Source organism: Physeter macrocephalus, chromosome 5 (genome assembly GCF_002837175.3).
Source record: "Physeter macrocephalus isolate SW-GA chromosome 5, ASM283717v5, whole genome shotgun sequence".
NCBI lineage: Eukaryota > Metazoa > Chordata > Mammalia > Artiodactyla > Physeteridae > Physeter > Physeter macrocephalus.
The window spans coordinates 1,413,260-1,432,397 of NC_041218.1; the positions used below are offsets into that span (position 1 = coordinate 1,413,260).

At 41.5% G+C, this 19,138-nt stretch overlaps 1 protein-coding gene across 6 annotated transcripts in view; it reads right to left on the reverse strand.

Moving 5' to 3' along the window:
• Positions 1-19,138, reverse strand: part of UBE3C (ubiquitin protein ligase E3C) — a 119,289-nt gene that overhangs the window by 63,199 nt on the left and 36,952 nt on the right. For 5 of the 6 annotated variants that reach the window (XM_028489506.2, XM_024130931.3, XM_024130928.3 and 2 more), the window contains 5 exons: positions 16,560-16,713; positions 15,927-16,147; positions 15,273-15,427; positions 12,404-12,591; positions 4,272-4,358 (listed from right to left, as the gene is read on the reverse strand). In XM_028489506.2, the coding sequence (XP_028345307.1) occupies positions 4,272-4,358; positions 12,404-12,591; positions 15,273-15,427; positions 15,927-16,147; positions 16,560-16,713 (805 nt within the window). The remainder of the gene's footprint in view (positions 1-4,271; positions 4,359-12,403; positions 12,592-15,272; positions 15,428-15,926; positions 16,148-16,559; positions 16,714-19,138) is intronic. The other variant, XM_024130940.3, reaches the window with a different exon arrangement.

Sequence of the window (19,138 nt, forward strand, 5' to 3'; positions counted from 1 at the left end):
GGGGCAGCTCTAAAGTGAGCTGGTCTCTCTCCCCTCCCAAGAGCTGCGAGCTGTCACGTTTACTTCTCCCTCCTGGTTAAATGCGGTTCCTTCTCTCGCTGAACACTCAGCTCCCAGAGGCTCCCCGCGAGCTCCTCCCCAACGATAAAGCCCCGCGGCCTCTCCAGTATGTCCGGGCGGTCCTGGGCTCGCAGACCTCGTGGGCAAGATCGATCTCTCATCTTCCTCCATCCGCACCTGCACCTTGAACATCCATTTCCCCCAAACCACAGTTATCCAGGAGGCGACGTGACGAGGAGTCAGGACCGCAAATTCCCCAGGGGCCGGCCCACCGCTGACCCAAGTCGCATGGGCAAGCAGAGCAGGAGGTGAGGCCTGGCTGAGGCGCTGTCCTCGCTGGGGGCTTTGGTCAGCTCAGATGAGCCACCTGGAGCTCTAGGGTGTCCACGGGGCCCAGTGCGGGGGACAGCGTGCCACCACCGGGCCTGGAGCGCAGGGCCCGCTGTGCAGCCTGGGCTCGGCTCCCGCCTAGGAGCAGCACACTCGGGCCAGCGTCCCGCGCGGCCCCAGCGCTCAGCGCAGAGCGCCACGCTGAGTGAAGGCCATCCACGCAGAATCAAAGTGCAGTGAGGGCGGACACAAAGGGACAAGCACACTGTCTTCCCTCCTTGCCAACTTGGGGACGACAGGAAAAGGCTGTGTGCCTGGGGCACCGCACAGCAGTGGCCGAGTCCCAAGAGGACAGGAGCCCCCATCTCCCCCAGGTCACCCCCACCAAGCCAAGCCCTGTGCCATCCACACAGCAGAACAAAAGGGTAAGGTCATTTGTTTGGCTGATATTGGTCAAACTAATAGTTTGTATCTTTTAGTTCCCTTGTCACTAACTGCAGAAGTACAAAAGAATGGATAATACTGACAAACACACACTATTTAGGGGGACATGGCACAGGTCGAGTTAAGCAGCTGCAGTGTGGAGAAAGTATGTCCTGAATCTAAGAGGGCGACAGAGCCGCTTTCAGCTGCGACCCGTCAATAACCCTCAGGTCTCAATTCAGCATCGGCGTCAGTTATGCACATATATGTGAGGACGCATAAAACTCTTACTGCTTCCCTAAAAAAAGATCAGGGCAATTATTCAATGTTAGTTTACGTGCTCTCTTTAACCCCCGTGAGGCAAGCAAAAGGAATTCGCCACGTTCACGTGGATGACAGGAAGCGGGACTGGCAAGCGGGTCAGCTGTGCGCCTGTGGTCTCGTCCAGCTGGGACGGAAAGGAAACATGTCTCCTGATTCTCTGCTGACTGCTCTTTCTGCCATCACACTGACTCAGATACTCCTCTCGAAACAGGTCAAAGACTTATGTGCAAATCAGAAGTCCGTAATTTACTGTAATGAAAGGAAAGACACTGATTCGTGACTCGGAGAGTTGGCTGGATCAGGAGCACAGACGAGACCTCAGACAAACCCCCACCTCTGTACACACCCTCAGAACAGGGGTTTCCACAGGGGGCCGGGCAACTGCCCCCCTCCCCATTAAGTGAAAGAGCTCTCGTCGTCTCTAGAAGCTTCTAGTGAAGGCATCCTTGCCTTGGAAAGTGTTAAGAGGGCTACTGTAAGTACTGCTAACCACTGGAGCCAACGTGAAGAGGAATGGGCAGGGTATCGTCCAAACAGGCCCCAGCGGGTTAAAGACAACAAACGACGAGCCACACCAGCCTCACCACACAGGCCTGTGACAGGGCAAAACACCCCCAGGCTAGGCTTTGGGAAAGAGAGGCCTGTCAGAAAACAGAACCAGCTGCCCGTAAGCTCCTTCAGCTTCACCTGCGGCCCAGTCACCGAGGAGCCCGTGAGGCCACAGATCCCGGCTTCTAACCCGGGCCCCGAACCCAAGCCTCAGGGCTGGGACAAAGAAGTCTACACTTTGACACACTCCTCCAGGGAGCCTTACGCTCGCTGAAGCTCAGGAGTCCCAGCTGTGTGAGTCCTGCTATGAAACCACTGGTATTTCCAAGTTACACTTAATGCCATTTTCAGGAAAATCAGGCATTTCACCTTAATTTTATTCCAATAATAAATATGATGAGATACACATCAGGAAAGTGTTAATACACTGTAAGTCTCTTGAGGGACTTTATTTTAATAAATTAAATTACAAAGAAATTCCTTCTCAAATGAGCTTTTAAGAAATAATGAGTTTTTAAAAATTTGTATAACTCTACTAACTTATAATATTAATAATTTAATAGAATCAATACTGTCTCGTTCTTCTTTCACACACCGTGACTCCGTCTCCTCACCAGGAGACAAACGCCATAAACAAACAGGCAGTCATCAGGCAGAGCCAGGACAGGACCTGTGTTGCTAAGATGAGACACTCAGAGATCAATGATAATTTCCGGTTCCAATGATCCCCAATCCTCTTTTGCCCTAAACAAACCTGTCATTCATGAATGCCAAGGCGGGCATAATCATAAGTGTTTGAAACACACACACACAACACACACACACACACACACACACACACACACACACACACACAACTAGAAACCTTACGTCTTAATTTGAAAAACACAGGATATAGAAGACATTTTCTAGACCTTCGGTCATCTCCCTCACATCTCTACTGCTGCTCTCTGCTGATACGGGGTACATGGCTCCACCCTTCTGAGTTTCATCAGCTCCAATGCTGTCATTCAAAACTCCCTTCAGTCATGTAAGATACATTAAAATTACATGAAAAAAACATGAAAGTAACTCAAAGTTACACTACGGTTACCCTGCCCTTCCTCTAGCAATGGGAAGAGGACTGGACCTGGGCTCCTTTGGCACAGGGCTGGCTGGGACTCATCTGAAGGTGTTGAAATGGGACCATCTCGTCCTCCACACACCACAGTGACAAGCTTGAGACCCAAAGAGCGCCACACGTGTACCGTGTCACAGACCAAGGGAGACTGCAGCTGGATGCACAGTGAAATGCTGGACACCCCAAACTCACCCAACAGTAAGGCTTTCTATTTCTCGTCTCAAAAGAATATAAAACTTGTTTGAAAAAGGAAAGGAGGACTTCCCTGCTGGCGCAGTGCTTAAGAATCTGCCTGCCGATGCAGGGGACACGGGTTCGAGCCCTGGTCCGGGAAGATCCCACATGCCGCGAAGCAACTAAGCCCGTGCGCCACAACTACTGAGCCTGCGCTCTAGAGCCCGCGAGCCACAACTACTGAAGCCCTGTACACCTAGAGCCCGTGCTCTGCAACAAGAGAAGCCACCACAATGAGAAGCCCGCGCACCACAATGAAGAGTAGGTCCCGCTCGCCACAACTAGAGAAAGCCCGCGCGCAGCAACAAAGACCCAATGCAGCCAAAAATAAATAAATAAATAAATTTTTATATATACATATATATATATATATATATATATATATATATAAAACGGAAACCCTCTTCTTTCCAAAGCCTTGCCCTAAAACGAAGAAGTGCTTTCCTTCCCACTTGCACCGCAGGCAAGTGCACTTTAGAAGCTGAGTCTCCAGTGAACTGAGTTACACACTTCTTTTCACGCTACAGTACAGAAGGATTGGCTCAGACCCCAGACAGAGGAGAAATTCATCATGGTAATGGCCTCCGTCCATTTACCGTGAAGGATTTTTGAATATTGCATTCTCTACATATTATGCATTCAATAAATATGTATATTAAAGATTCTAGCTTTCAAGTTACACGATTCACATAAAAAATCAAATTATTTCAACAAAACGGTTTAGAAGCCAATTTCTACAATACTTTATATGTTTTAATGTTTGTAATGGTGGTAAATTTGCTTCAAATCTATATTTTCACTATCAAAAGCAGAGAAAAGACATACGAAGCAAAGAAATTTCAAGTTTCTGATTTTCAAAACATGACTAGTTTTGCTTTTTGTGGCCGGGCCACACAGCACGTGGGATCTTAGTTCCCAGCTAGGGACTGAACCCATACCACCTGCAGAGGAGTCTCATCCACTGGGCCATCAGGGAAGTCCTGACTAGGATTTTTAAAACAAATTTACCCTCAGATAAAGCAATACTCTTAATAATATACACAGATAAACAACTGTAAGGTTAGGCATTAATTTTTTCACTTTGTGAAATTGAGACCATCTAGAATTTTTCTTCTACTATGAAATAAGCTAAGTATAAGTAGTACTTAAAAATACCTTCTTACAGTGCTTTTTATTAGATCGCCACTTTCCATGTCCTTAAGCTCAATTTCTAAGTCTGTATAACACATACCCTGTGATCATCCGTGTTGTCATAGAAGATATGAGAAACCAAAGGTGTCTCAGAAACCTGGCATTGAAGGCTAAACTGTAGAGAAGCCTAAAAAGGAACAGGGGAAATAAGAAAGAGTTAGCAAATATTCATTCAATATACTTCTTCAAAAAGAAGAAAGCTATAAACTGAAGATAACGTACAATTTAGAAAATATCTGTATTAACACCACAAATCAATTCCTTCCTAGAGCAGGCTGCTTAAGGAGTACAAATGAGAGCTAGTCCGTGCACCCCAACTGTGAGAGCCACTGTCTACTGTTACGGAGCTAAGCTGGCCCTGAGCTGTGCCTACGAGACCAACCCCAAAGAGAACCGGACGGGTCGTTTTAAAGCACAAGTTGAGTTTGCTGCCCCTCTGAGTACGTATCATAACATATTACTACATCACAATATGATGTATTATTAATATTATTACTACCAATACACATTAAAATTTTAAAAATATTTTAATAATCTTTATATTTAATAATTTAAAAAATATTTCAATATTTAACTGATTTTAACATCCCCCCTTTAAAACAAACACATAAAAATGTGTTTTTTAATGTTAACTAACATCTCAAAACTAACTTAAATCTAAAAATATATTTTAAAGGCTTTAAAAACCCCTCCGGTATAATATCAATCTGATTAAAAAGGCTAAGGAACTTTGTGGGTAACCAAGTTTAACTTTAAATTAGCTTTACTTAGTATACTGCAGTTTTGTAATAGGATATAATTTTTAGTCACAAGGTTATAATCAGGAGAAAAAACCTGCATAAAACATTTTTACACTCTTTTTAAAAGAGGGTACTATCTAGTATAATTTTAGAAGGGCAGGAGTCAAAAATCAAATTTCAAACTTATGAGACTAAATCACAGTAAAAAAGGTTTAGGATGGTAGGAAAATACTGTTTTAAGAAAGGGATGTGATCTTACTTTAGAACCATCTCAGAAGAACAAGAAGGTAGAAGAGCAAAGACAAAGCTGGTTAGCAAGCAGAACTAAAGAGCACAATAGCTTTCACTGTGGTATTAGAGAATGCACAAGGAATGATCCTGGAATGAAAACTTGAAGATGAAAGTATTCTGAGGACAGAATTCCATATTTTTAATACCCATATATCATCTAGTCCTATCTACTTTTTTTTTTTTTTTTTGTTACGCGGGCCTCTCACTGTTGTGGCCTCTCCCGTTGCGGAGCACAGGCTCTGGACGCGCAGGCTCAGCGGCCATGGCTCACGGGCCCAGCCACTCCGCGGCATGTGGGCTCTTCCCGGACCGGGGCATGAACCCGTGTCCCCTGCATCGGCAGGTGGACTCTCAACCACTGCGCCACCGGGGAAGCCCCTATCTACTTTTTATAGGATGCTGAAATTAACAGTGAATCACTGGATTTTCAGGGCAAAGACCTTTGAGACGGTGTCTGATCCCCAAAGTTGTCAAGTCAGCTTATGACAGAGCAAGTAGCAGCCCACAGGCTCCTGAGGAACTAGAAGAGAGCTCCTCTCAGCCCACAGGCTCCTGAGGAACTAGAAGAGAGGAACTAGAAGAGAGCTCCTCTATCTCAACAGGAGACCCTGGGGTCTCCTGAGACCACCCCCAGGTCCTTTCCTGAGAAATGGCCATTAACAGTAACTGGACGATCTGACTAAATAAAAGCACTATGCAGTGTATAATGTATTGGGGGAGTGTATCTACAATTCTCTATGGAGTTAATTACCACAGTTACTGTAAACTGAGTATAATACAAAATACTGAGTATAATACAAAATATTTTAATAGACTAAATTTTGCAAAAAGTGAATTAATTTAAATGCCCATAGTGGAAGAGAAAGGAATAGGGTTTAGATAAATAAGTCATTCTTCAATATAAAAGTCTCAAATTTAATTGCTTATTTTCCTGCATTCAATCAAAAACACCAGATACATTCTTCAGCATTAGCAATTTCTGAGTCTACAACAGGGATTATGGAGTACTGGTTTTTAAAAATCCAATCCAATTTTAGTGTGGTGCATTCTGAGATGTTCAAATGGCATTAAAAGCATAATCATTTTAAAAAATAGTGGAAGCATAAAAGAGTATGTGAAATTTACCTAAAATCATGAATCTTAGGTTAGAAAGAATCTATTAGATCATTTAGCCCAACCACTCTTCAAGTGTCATGTAGACCAAAAGCAACCTGTTTTTATCAGAAAACGAGGGGACTGTGCTACATCAATTCTAAGGTCTTTTCCAGCTTAAAAATATGATGATTCTACAAAAGTGAGTTATGTTTGTCACAAGTACATACTTAATAAATGCTAACAACACTATACTAATTCATTAGGTTGAGAAATTAAAACAAAAATTATTGGAATAACAAAAAATGGTAAGAACACAATAAATCATAGGAGATCAATTAAATAAACCATGAAAAACAGAATAAAAACAAAGCTATAAAAAACATGAACTTTCAACATGAAGGAATTCTAGAAGGTAATAACTGCTTGCCTTCTTTCTCTTTAATCAAGAAATTAAGGTCTTTTAAAAGAGTGTACTATCTAGTATAATTTTACTGACACGATTTCTTAAATTCACGTTAAATATAAATACTAACACTTGGCACCTCAAAGGTCTGAGCAACAACGTACTGTAAGTAGGTGTTTCCTTTGCTCTTTTTTCTTAACAACAACAAAAGGGAAAAGATCTTTAGCAACATTTCATCCCATCGTCCCCAACATAATCAGTTAATACCTTGGAATAAATCATCCAGACACGGTGGACAGATGTAAACAAAAATGGGTTCTCCCAATACATTCTCTTACAACACAGTTTTTCACCTACAATTGTAACTAACATCTTCCACATGAATACATATACATACTCCTGAAACATCTTTTTTTTTTTTTTTTTTTTTTTTTTTGCGGGACGCGGGCCTCTCACTGCTGTGGCCTCTCCCGTTGTGGAGCACAGGCTCCGGACGCGCAGGCTCAGCGGCCATGGCTCACGGGCCCAGCCGCTCCGCGGCATGTGGGATCCTCCCGGACCGGGGCACGAACCCGTGTCCCCTGCATCGGCAGGCGGACTCTCAACCCCTGCGCCACCAGGGAAGCCCCTGAAACATCATTTTAATGGCTACACATTTCAAAAGTTATATTTCAAGTTAATTTTCAAACAACTACAGTTCCTAAATTAATCATTCAATAGGCAATAATAAATTATTAAACCTTTTTTATAAATTAATAAAGATTATTTGGGACTTTACTGCTAAAAGGTAAGGAAGTGAAGTATTCTTTACATATACTGGGATATATTAAAAATTACCCATTAAGCTTTATTTAGCTGAGACAACCCTATGAGTTAATCAGTAAAGGACTATTCAAGTTATTAAAGAGAACACCATGGAAGACTCGCGCTCACACACAGCCAGTAAAGGTCATGACAGCAAGGCATTCTCAGAGACTTCCTCTGTCTGTAAAGGTGTCACAGGTAAGAGAAATAGGACAAGTCACCCACCCAAAGACCATTCTGCTCTTGCAGCACACAAGTGCAAATGCTGATACTTTGTGTTTTCCTGCTGAAAGTATCACTTTTTTGGCAAAAGCAATATTAAAATACACATACAAATTTCACCTGTGAATAATGCAAGACTAAAAATAAGCTCCAAATTGCCTTCCTGATAATAAAAATTTTAAGACGTATTTCAGCTTGAAGCAACCTAAAACATATTTTCTTCACAAGGTAGGAACTAAGAGTGGAAGATAAGCTTCAGACATACAGCTGTGTTAAACTACCAACCCAGTGCTGAAACCACGACCAGGGTAAACAGACAGTTCCCTTTCCCCTGATAATTAATTGTCTTTAATTTTAAGACGAACCGATTCAAAAAATGTACCTTCCCTCATATTAGTTTAAATTAAAATGGGAGAAAGCAGCATTCATTACCTTAGATGCCTTCCTTGATATTCCCTTCCCTTTTCTTTCTTTCAAGAAAACTTTCAAAAACTTTTACGTAGCCTTTGTGTGTGCTTTTTCCAAGTTCACTCGTATTTCCTGTGAACTGTCATCCTCAAATGTTCAGAAAATTCTCAGAAGTTGCAAAACTCACTACAAATTATATTCCTAAATGTGACTAAAGCAGGCCTACTTTATTAATTTGATGCCTCTAACAATAACTATTGCCAATTCATTTATAATCTATGTATGATTTCAAGATAGGCAATAATAAAATCATTGTGTTGAAATGTCAAAAAGCTCACAAATTTTATCTGACCTTCGTAAGAATGCAAATTATAACAATAATCAATAGCTGCTTAAATCTATTGTTTATACCAAAAATATCATTGATAATAAAAGCAAGCATGAAATCATAGGCAAAATAATAATAATAATAATTGTTTCTCTCTGTAGGTACATTCTCAGTATTTTTTCTAAAATACTATAAAAATTTGTTTACAAAAACATGAACAGTATATAGTACTCCTGGAATACCCATGTTACACAAATTTGCATTTTTCTCTGCTGAAGTCATCTGCACAATCATTCTATCTCAAATTATTAAAGACGTGAACTTACAAATCAAGAGGTAAGGGGGTACCCATTATCACACTTACTTAATAGTGCTTAGAAAACAGATGAGGAAACGGCTATACGCTCCCAGGGCACACAACTGTCCAAATCACAATGATTAATAACACAAGACACAATTAAGCTGGCTCATTCTATTAATTTCTGGTAGAAAAATCAAGCACCTGATACAATAAAACTGATTCTGATGGCTTATAATATGAGGTATGAACAAGAGAACTAGAGGAAAATTGTAACACCAACCTTTCTGATCCTTAAAACACTACCTTTAAAATTCCATTTCAAAGTCTCTAGATGTTAATGAAACAAAAGAGCCAAGCCCCAAAGAATATGCTCATCCACCCACCTTAAGTATAAACCCAAACTCCTTAAAATCAACTCTTAAGGGAGTACCTACCATAAAACGAAAATTTCACTAGAAGCTGTAATTACAGGCGAAATCTCAGCATATAAACTCAGGAGGGTTTCTGAACGATGATAACCTTTGCATGACTCTAAGAGACAATTCAGCCAAGAAAAGACAAGAAGGAGGGCAGATGCATTTTGGACAGACACTAGCACAGGCCAAAGGAGAGAGGCATGAAATAGCTTGGAGGCATAAAAAATAGCAAGAAAACGAAAGTAATGCAGCGTGGCTGGGGCAAAAAGCCCTAATTTTATGGCTAGAAACGGAGTTAGAGGGGTAACCAAAACTGGGTTAGGAGAGGGCACTGCACAGCTCTAAGCAAAGAGATGCGAGTGTTGTCCCGAGCCAAAGGGATTCACCGCTAGACGTTCGAAGCAGGAGAATGAAATAATGTGGGTTATATTTCTGACAACACAACACAAAGTACGCAGCACTCACATGCCATGGTGACAATGCATCCAGGGAACTACGGAGAGAGCCTAAACTCTCCGGCACTGCTGTCCACCAGAACTTCCTGTGATGGTGGAACTGGTCCACACTGTGCTATCCAATGTGGCAGCCACGGGCCACACATGACTACTGAGCACTTGAAATGTGGCTGGTGTGACTGAGGAACTGGGTTTGTACTTTTATGTAATTTTAGTTAATTTAAAGTGAAGTGGCCACATTTCACTAGTGGCGGCCCTACAGGACACTGCAGCCCCAGCGTGACCCCCGGGTTTAGGGGAAAGATGCTGAATTCAATCTCAGGCAGCAGGAAAGGAGCGTGAGGACGGCCCCTGCTAATAAGTGGCTGAATGGGAGTCTGGAGCTCCGGAAAGCAGGTGAGCCGCCTGTGTGGACGAGATCACCCAGAGAATCCACTGAGCAGAAAGGAACTGAGGAACTGAACAGGAAGAGAAGTCTAAGGGTTAGGAAACACTGTAACAGAGACAAGAACCCACAGAAAGCACTGAGAAGGAGAAGCCTGAGACAAAAGGGAAATTCACGGGAATCCAGTGGCTTAAGCAAACCGGCCTCAAGAAGAGGGACGAGGAGGAGGAGGGGCAGACTCGGCTCAGGGTCACTGGCGAGCAGCAGGGGGCCCCCAGGGAGACTGGGCGGCAGCAAGCAGCCAGCGAGGCCCTCGTCTCGCGTGGACAACACTACCCAGCAGTACGGATCCGCCCAACACAACACCGGACCCCTGCCCGCTAGGCCTGATTCTGAGTCAGCCGCGGGTAAAGCTGAGCGCCTGCCCCCAGGCTGTCCTCAAGCGTCTATTTAAATATCCCACTTTCTAGGCTTACTTCTCTAGATACTGGGGTAGTGCCTGCCTTCCTCTCCCCTCCCACAATACAACCAGTCAATATTTATTCATATTTAAAATTAGTGAATATGAATTTTAAATCCAAAAATTTATTCAGATTTCCAAGTTCAATGGTAAGATTTACAAATTTTCTTTCATAAAAGGAGATGGCAGTACATTACTTAATTTTTAAAAATTAAAATAATTCACATAATCCAAAGCTCAAACCATATGAAAAAGTACATGGTTCAAAATCCACCCTCTCCTTCTCCCTCAACCTCCCCAGCAGAACCAGACGTGTGAGTAATCGCTTCTATGAATTTCTTGTGGACGCTTCCAAGTTTCTTTATGCAAATACAAATACACATTCTTACTTTTTCCACCTTTCAGACACAAAAGATAATTATTCATTGCTCTATATCTTCCTTTTTTTTACTTAAACATATATCTTAGAAATCTTTCCATATCAATGTAGGAAGGGCCTCCAAATTCCTATATATATCCTGACAATCAATGTTAAACAGAAATTAAAACCTCAAATCCCAACCCTGAAAATAAGAGGCACTAATATGAGCCTGGGAAGAGCTGAGAGCGAGTTATCAGCCTCGGAATTTACTAATCATCTTTTAAATACCTTAAAAAAAAAGTTGCAAGTAGTTAAAATCTACAACAGTTAAAATAAGCCTATTTGCTCTTTTATGAGCTATGAAAAACATGCTAAATACTCAAAACCTAATATATTTAGGCCATAAATAAAATTCCTGGAGTACTTTCTTAGAGGAAATAGGTGCTGTACTCATAAAATCAAGGCTACATATAAAGCTCCTTTACCATCAAACACCTTTTGGAAGCGGTTCGCCGGTAAACCCCAGACCAGGGCAGCGATGCATCAAACCCAGTCATTACTACCCAAAGCAACGGACTTTGTGCTCCAATAAAAGCAAGGGGCCTAGTTCAGCTGCAAGATCCTCAGATCTCACATCCTGCTCTGACGCAATTAGCCCACAGAGAGCTAATCACCTAATCCCGGGCTCGCAGTTTCCCTGGCATCTTGCTGCGTCCGACAGTAATAAACACCAGTGAGCTAGGACAGCACCTAATTAGTTGGCTGCATTAGTGTTTACAAGGCAGCTGCAGGTGATGAGTTCCCTGCATACAGCTCATTTCAAAGAACGCTTTCGTAGCAAAAGAAACAGCTCTTTTCATGTTACGGGATAGCATTTTACAAACAAAGGGGACTCTGTCTGGTCACACAGGACTCAGGCACCCACGCGCCTCACAGAGGGTGGCCCCTCAGTTCCTAGTGGGACCACTACACTCGGTCTCACTGCGCTCCTCTGAGCATTGTTCTGTTAAATTCTAGGAAACTGCTCAGCTATCACTCAAAATAGAGGGAAAAAATACCAGTAGTTTAAGGTTACTGTCACATTCATCAGCCACATTTAAATTCCTATGTTTCTTGTCCCTCTCAAAAGTTCATTTCAAAGTTCTGAAGAACACAACTTTTTCAGGTACCAGAGTAAACTGTCAAGGGCACTCTGACAAAAAGAGTGCTATGAAAAAGCCTAGAGAGACAAGCAATATGTTGGTTCTATCATCCAGGCATGAGTCAGACTTTTTAAAGGGGTGGCCAGGACGAAGCTCCCCTCACCCCAGACAGCACACAAGAGGAGCTTCCTGGATTGGTTAACATGTCAAAGGTCAGGGAAAGGACTTAAACAGAGTTAGCTGGTTTAGAAAAGAAAAACAAACAAACTGTCATCTTCCATGACACCGGCTGGAGGGAGCGGATGGCCAGCGGAGGGAGGAGAGCCGGCCGGGACGAGGCACCCACGCCCAGGGGACTTGCCTGGCCTTGGGCACCATGACGCGGTGTTGCACCATGAGCGTATGGCAGATGGCCGCCATCAGCGTGGAGGCCTCCTCGCTGGCCGAGTCCTTCCAGACCAGGTTTAACAGGGTGTTGGTCTGCTGTTTCGTATCCAACTTTTTCAGACATTCCTCGGTTATGTATGGTACTGACAGTCTACCATCCTCCTAAAACACACCAGATGGGTTAGTCTGAGTTAACCACGTTCTCTTAGAACTCAGCTCAACACTACAAAGATAATGTAAAATCTTATTTTCCTTCAACTGAAAATATAAGAAAGGCGTTACCTAAAAATTATCCACATCACAACGAACATATCAATATCTCTACCAAGTCACCCATTAAAGTAAGTTGAAATCCTCTGGAGATCCAAAGTCATTATCTATGGTAGGTTCCAATTGTGCCCAGCATAACAACACAGGAACTGTGAATACTCAGTTTTTGCTTACTAATCTGACAATATTTTTAGTCCTTACATTTTAAGAAAAATTTATTTCATATTTTTCAGACTGTATTATATACTAAGCATACATGTGTGAAAATGTATTACCATCTGATAAAATTTTCATTTTAAATTATCTGAGATACCAGTTTAAGCAAAATAGTCAGAATATTAAAGAACTTAAAAACCATCAAATGAAATACATAAACCTGTTATTTTACAGCTTACCTTCTCTAGAATATCTGATTCACTGACTAAAAGCTGAGCTAATACTCGATGCAGTTTACCTATTTGGGATATGAACCAAAGATATATACCTTTTTCATATATGTACATATATATGAGTATATAAAAATGACTATATATACAACACTGGGTATCACTGACTGTACTGTTTAGAAACCTGGATGAATATAATTTATGTAACTTATAACAATGTGCCAAATAAAGCATTGTATTAGAGATGTATCTAATACATATATATATATATATATATATATATATCTCTTCACTTAAGATACAAATCACATTTTGTACAGGCACACCTTGGAGATACTGCAGGTGGTTTGGTTCCAGACCACAATAAAGCAAACATCAAAATAAAGTAATTCACATGAATTTCTTGGTTTCCCAGGGCATATGAAAGTTATGTTTACACTCTGTCGTAGCCTATTAAATACATAATGCAATAGCATTACGTCTTAAAAAAAAAAACAATGTACACACCTTAATTTAAAAATGCCTTATTGCTAAAAAATGCTAACCATCACCTGACAACAAAGAACTGCCAAAAACCTTCAATGTGTAAAAAATGGAACATCTGAGAAGTGCAATAAAATGAGGTATGCCTATACAAATAAAATTTAAATTTCACAGATTCTCTAGAAGGTTAAGTATTAACAAACTGTCTTCTAAAAACAGAAGTTTTATCTACATTTCATCTACAGGATCCCACTTCTTTTTCTGACCATACAATAAAATTCACACTTTTTGGTGTGGTGTGCAGTTCTGAGTTTTGACAGATTCAAGAGTTCCAGCACCCACCAAAACTCTGTTTTGCCTCTTTGTAATCAACCCTGCCCTGGTCTAAGCCCTGGCAACCACTCATCTGTTTCCCCCTGTCCTCCTGTTATGGCTTTCTCATCTCTGCTAAGGGAGGCTCCGTGCCCTTTCACTCGACTCCCCCAGACTCCCACCCCACACAGTATGAGTCACTCTCAAGTGTATTGCTCCTGGGACTAGACCCGGCATTAACCAAAGAGAAACTTCCTAACCAAAAAAAATATATATCTAAAACCTAGTACAGCCACACCTCAAGCCATTTCCATTGTGTAATTAAGAGAAAAAGACATCAGTGTCAGACAAATTGCGTGTATAAGTGACATAAAGCTTTTTATTCCTTGAAAATGCACAGTAAACAACGCTCAGTGAGAAGTGGGAGATAATATGTGACACTGTTCGTAAAATGAATTTTAAAACCAATCATAGTATTTATCATCTATAAAATTTGCGAAAATTGACAAAAGACGTTGTGTGCTGTTCACAAGACAGGGTAAGAAGAAACTTAACCTTATTTTTTCTTTTAGGGGCTGAGGAGAAGGAGGAAAGGCACTGACTGCTAACGGATCTGGGGTTTCTCTGTGGGGTGATGAAGACGCTCTAAAATCAGACGGCGCTGATGGCTGCACGGTCACGTTACAGTGAAGAGTCACGGAATTGCATATCACTCTAAAAGGGTGAATTTGGGGACTTCCCTGGCAGGCCAGTGGTTAGGACTCTGCACTTCCACTGCAGGGGGCACGGGTTCAATTCCTGGTTGGGGAACTAAGATGCTGCATGCCGTGCAGCCAAAAAAAAAACCAACCAAACAAACAATTTTTAAAAAATAAATAGATAAAAATAAAAATATATTTAAAAAATAAAAATAAAAGGGTGAATTTTACGGTGAAGTGTACCTCAATAAAGTTATCTTTTAAAAATTCTTTTAAAAAAGTAGAATAGTGCCTGACACACAGTAAGTGCGCTTCCTGAGAACGAGCGGCTTAACCTTTTAACCCAATCATTTCACTCCCAGGAACTATTTCCTAAGTAATGATTCAACTAATATACAGGATGACCCTATTTTACATTAAAAAACCAAACACCAAACTATGTATCTCCACATAACCTTGTACGGACGTAAGGAAAAGGTATGGAAGAACTCGTGTCCAATCACGAGGACGGCTCTCTCTGGGGAAGGGCACGATGGCAGTGCAGGTGAGGGGCCCTTATCTCTACAGCTGAAGGCTTTACAATAAGAATGTCTTGATGTATTACTTATATAATTAGAAATAAGGATGGACACAAGCTTTTGACTTCCGACGTCAGATGAAGCTGTGCTCGGACGCACAGGACCCGGGAGCTTACTGGAGCACTTGTCTGCGTGTCTGTCTCTCCACTCTCATCTTCAGAGTCACTGGCTGAATCCTGACAGCTTGTGTTGGCAGGTGAAACCGGCAACTGAGAAAGGAGGGTCTGGAGGACTCTCAAATACACTAGCAGTCCTTCCTCAGAGAGGGTCCCTTTGTAAAACAATCAGTTACAACCGTTAATCAAAAGGGATCAAAAAGAAACCGGAAAACTCAGGTTAACATTTTTCCTGTACTCAGGGAGGCATTTCTGACCAGGACTTCTTATTAAAACCTTAACAATTCATATATTGGTGTGTGCATTAAAATATACTAGAGGAAGATACCAAAATTCTACAATAGGCACATTAGCCGTTTAGCATAAATGGGGAAAACATCCCCGCACTCCCAGGAGTTCTCCCATTCAACTCTAAAATTCTTTTTAATCTGTGTGGCCTTATAATATGTATTTAAAGCAGACTTTTTCATTGTGCCTGGAAACCTTCCCCAGGGACACTGCCCAGGCCACAGTCCTTCAGCAAAAACACCCTTCCAGAAATCCCTACCCCAGAGGCCACCGCGACAACGGGACACCCGCCACCACACCCCCTGCTCTTATGCGCTAATACCACCTCTATGTGAGTTTGGGTAAGACACATCTTGTATTTCATACCCAAATAATTTTCACCAACAGTTAAAACAAAGTAGAAGAGCCACGGCGCTCCACCACTGGTCTTGGAGCGTGGACCCTCTATGGACAACAGTGCTTTCAGGAAGGGCTCATAGGGGAAGACGGTCTGCACGTCGGCCAAGGCAGGAATGACAAAGTGGAAGACCTGCTCCGTGAAGGGGGCTGCCAGGACCTCCTTCGTGAAGGCTGTGAAAACTTGTTGCCTTGAAAAGAAAAATGGAAGCTTTTAATAAAACCAAAACACACTGTTCACAAAATCATTGATTCAAATCACTGGTCACAAAATATCTTCCTAATCAATGTTAAGCTTTCAATATCAACTAGATTACCCTGAACTTAATGTTGTGTCTTTCCTATAAAAAAAACTCTGCCGTGTTTCTGCTAACTTTTGATAGCCACTAGAAAGCAAGAAAATACCCAGGTCATCAGTTATAAATTTATGTTAGGGTGCAGGACAGATAGAAAAAGTACATTTTTCTTTAAACTGAGTCACACTAATAAAGCAAAAATTTGACTTTCAAGTCTATACTTAACATAGCATCCTATGTCAAAGTTATTGTTGGATACATACGATCTTGTGAAATTACAAAATCAATAAATTGATTCCATTCTCACCTTGCACCTTCTGGACAGGAGTTGTAAGTAAAGTGCAATGGTTTTAAAACATTCTCTAGCAAAATTTTTGCTATAGGAACTCGAGATAAATCAGAATATTCAATACTTGATGGAAGCTTGCTGTTAATTAACAAATAGAGAGATCTATAATACCCTAAAAGAAAAGAAAAACATTTATAATTTGTATCAATTCATACCTTTTCTTATACGGAGGGGAAAAAAAAACCTTGTCAATTTTTAAATGCTTTTTATAAATCTCCACAGGTACAACTTCAGGCTAATTTTTCTTCAAGTTTTTATTAAGAAAACCTTTAGGCACCCATGTAGCTCGAAGTGATGCATAAAGTCCACGTACCCACTACCCAGCACCAACAATTATCAACTACAGCCAGTCATCTATGCCTCCACTCATTTGGAAGCAAATCCAAGATATAATTATCTCAGTATATCATCAAAGGACTTTACTTTTCTTAAAACTACCATCATTACAGCTAAAATAAATTAGTAATAATTCCTCAATATCACAAATACCTATCAGTGTTCAAGTCTCCAATTGACTCATGTTATAAATTTTATTTAACTAGCTTGCTTGCATCAGGATCCAAGTAAATCCCATACATTGTGATTTTTTAAATCTGTCTCTTAAGCATCCTTCAAGTAATTAAGTCGTTTTGTGGTTTTTAAACAATATCATGTTGAACCCAGGACTTTAACCCCTGGGTAGACTTCCATCCACTGCAGCCGCGCTACTGGCTGATACTCCTGATCATCTCCATACTGCTGATGTGGTGCAGCCAGGTGAGCAGCCCTGCTTCCTGATGGGACAAGATGCCCCAGTCTCACCTTCTCATCTCCCAATCAGGACCAGGGACTCTTAAATCCCTTTTAAAGGAAAGGATGCCTCTGGAGACCACAATGTGGGCACCGAGGGAGTCACACGTTTTAAAGACGACCTCTGTGAAGCAGAAACACCTGGCATGGCCTTTCTAAGCTGCTGATGGGCTTTCTAGGGGTACGGTGAACATAACTCTGCCGCCACTAACAACTCAGGTCACGCGGTCCTACAGAAGCGCGTGCCCCCTTCTCGCGCGGCAGCGAGAGCATCTCCGGGCGTAGCCTGCAGGCGCCCCGCTACTGTGAGCTCACGCTGACATGCACTCCACCTGCTTGGTTTGCTCCCTCCGGCTCTGCGCCCGACGTTCGGTCGCTGAACGGCGAGTCTCCACACGGGTCACCAGACCTGCTCTGCCACCACCCAGCGCTAACCTCACACACACCGATCGCCAGCGACGCGCAACAAGGAAGCCTGAAAGCTCCTCTGCTACAAAACTGAAAAGACGCAACTACGTCAAGAAAAAAATTTTAAGCACACCAAAAAAATTTTTAAAGTAGCGTATTATTAATATATTCACACAAATACGTGTAGACTGACAGCATGAACAGAGCATTAAGTAGTTTAGCTGCAACTGTTAAAAAGCTTCATGTTTAGGCAACATACAGTGTACAATAACAACATGAACTAGGAAATGAACACAATGCTCAAACATTACAGACTAGTAGTGTCAGGAAGTAATTTATCAAAAAAGATGAAACATGGCTATACCACAGACACTGGAAGCAGCACCTTCTGTGTAAGATTTTGAGGCATCTCCTAGTTCAAGACACATTTTAAAATAATGCATATTTCTTAGTTATCATCTTTACACTTTTGAAAAGCAAGAAGAGTAAAAATTCTCACTGAATGCTTAGTCTTAAGTCAACATATATAATAACACATCAATTAATACAGTGGACCATTTACAACTGCCATTAATTTGCTTTTTAAAAGATCAAATTCCACAAATTTCAATTTACTTTTAATTAACTCAGTAGTTTCCCTAATTTTTCAACGAACTAAGTAGGGTTTCTTTTTTTTCTTTTTAAACCTAAGCCAAACAGTACGGCTGGATGTATAAGAATTTAATTTCTATAGTTTTAATCCTGAGAATTAAATTAGCTAGATTTAACCCATCAACAGGTTAGTCCATCTCAAAAAAACAAAAGCAAAATTATTTATGTTTTTATCAGTAACTGTTGCTTTCTAGAACACCCTATAGCTCCTTTTATGACTCATAACATAGCCATTCTAACATCAATGCTCCTGAAGGCCAGGAGCCCTGCACCGTCTGATTTTCCCACCCGTGAGAACACCGGGAGTCAGATTTTCGTTGTCGTTGTCCTTGCCGGCCACGCCACGCAGCTTGTGGGACCTCAGTCCCCCGGCCAGGGACTGAACCAGGGCCCACGGCAGTGAAAGCACCGAGTCCTGACCACTAGGCCACCAGGGAATTCCCTGGGAATCAAATTTTTCTACCTTATGTTACTTAATTATCATAGAAGTTTTAAAAATCACATGCACTTCATAGTCTTTCTGCCAGCAACACGAACACGTTCTCAGAGGAATTTCAGATCTAGGTTATTATACCTAGATATAATAAGGTATATAATATACCTTATATACCATATTATTCATATGCTAAGACCATGTTTTGTTTATGTATTCATATGCTAAGCGGATGATCCACTGACCTAAGCTACAT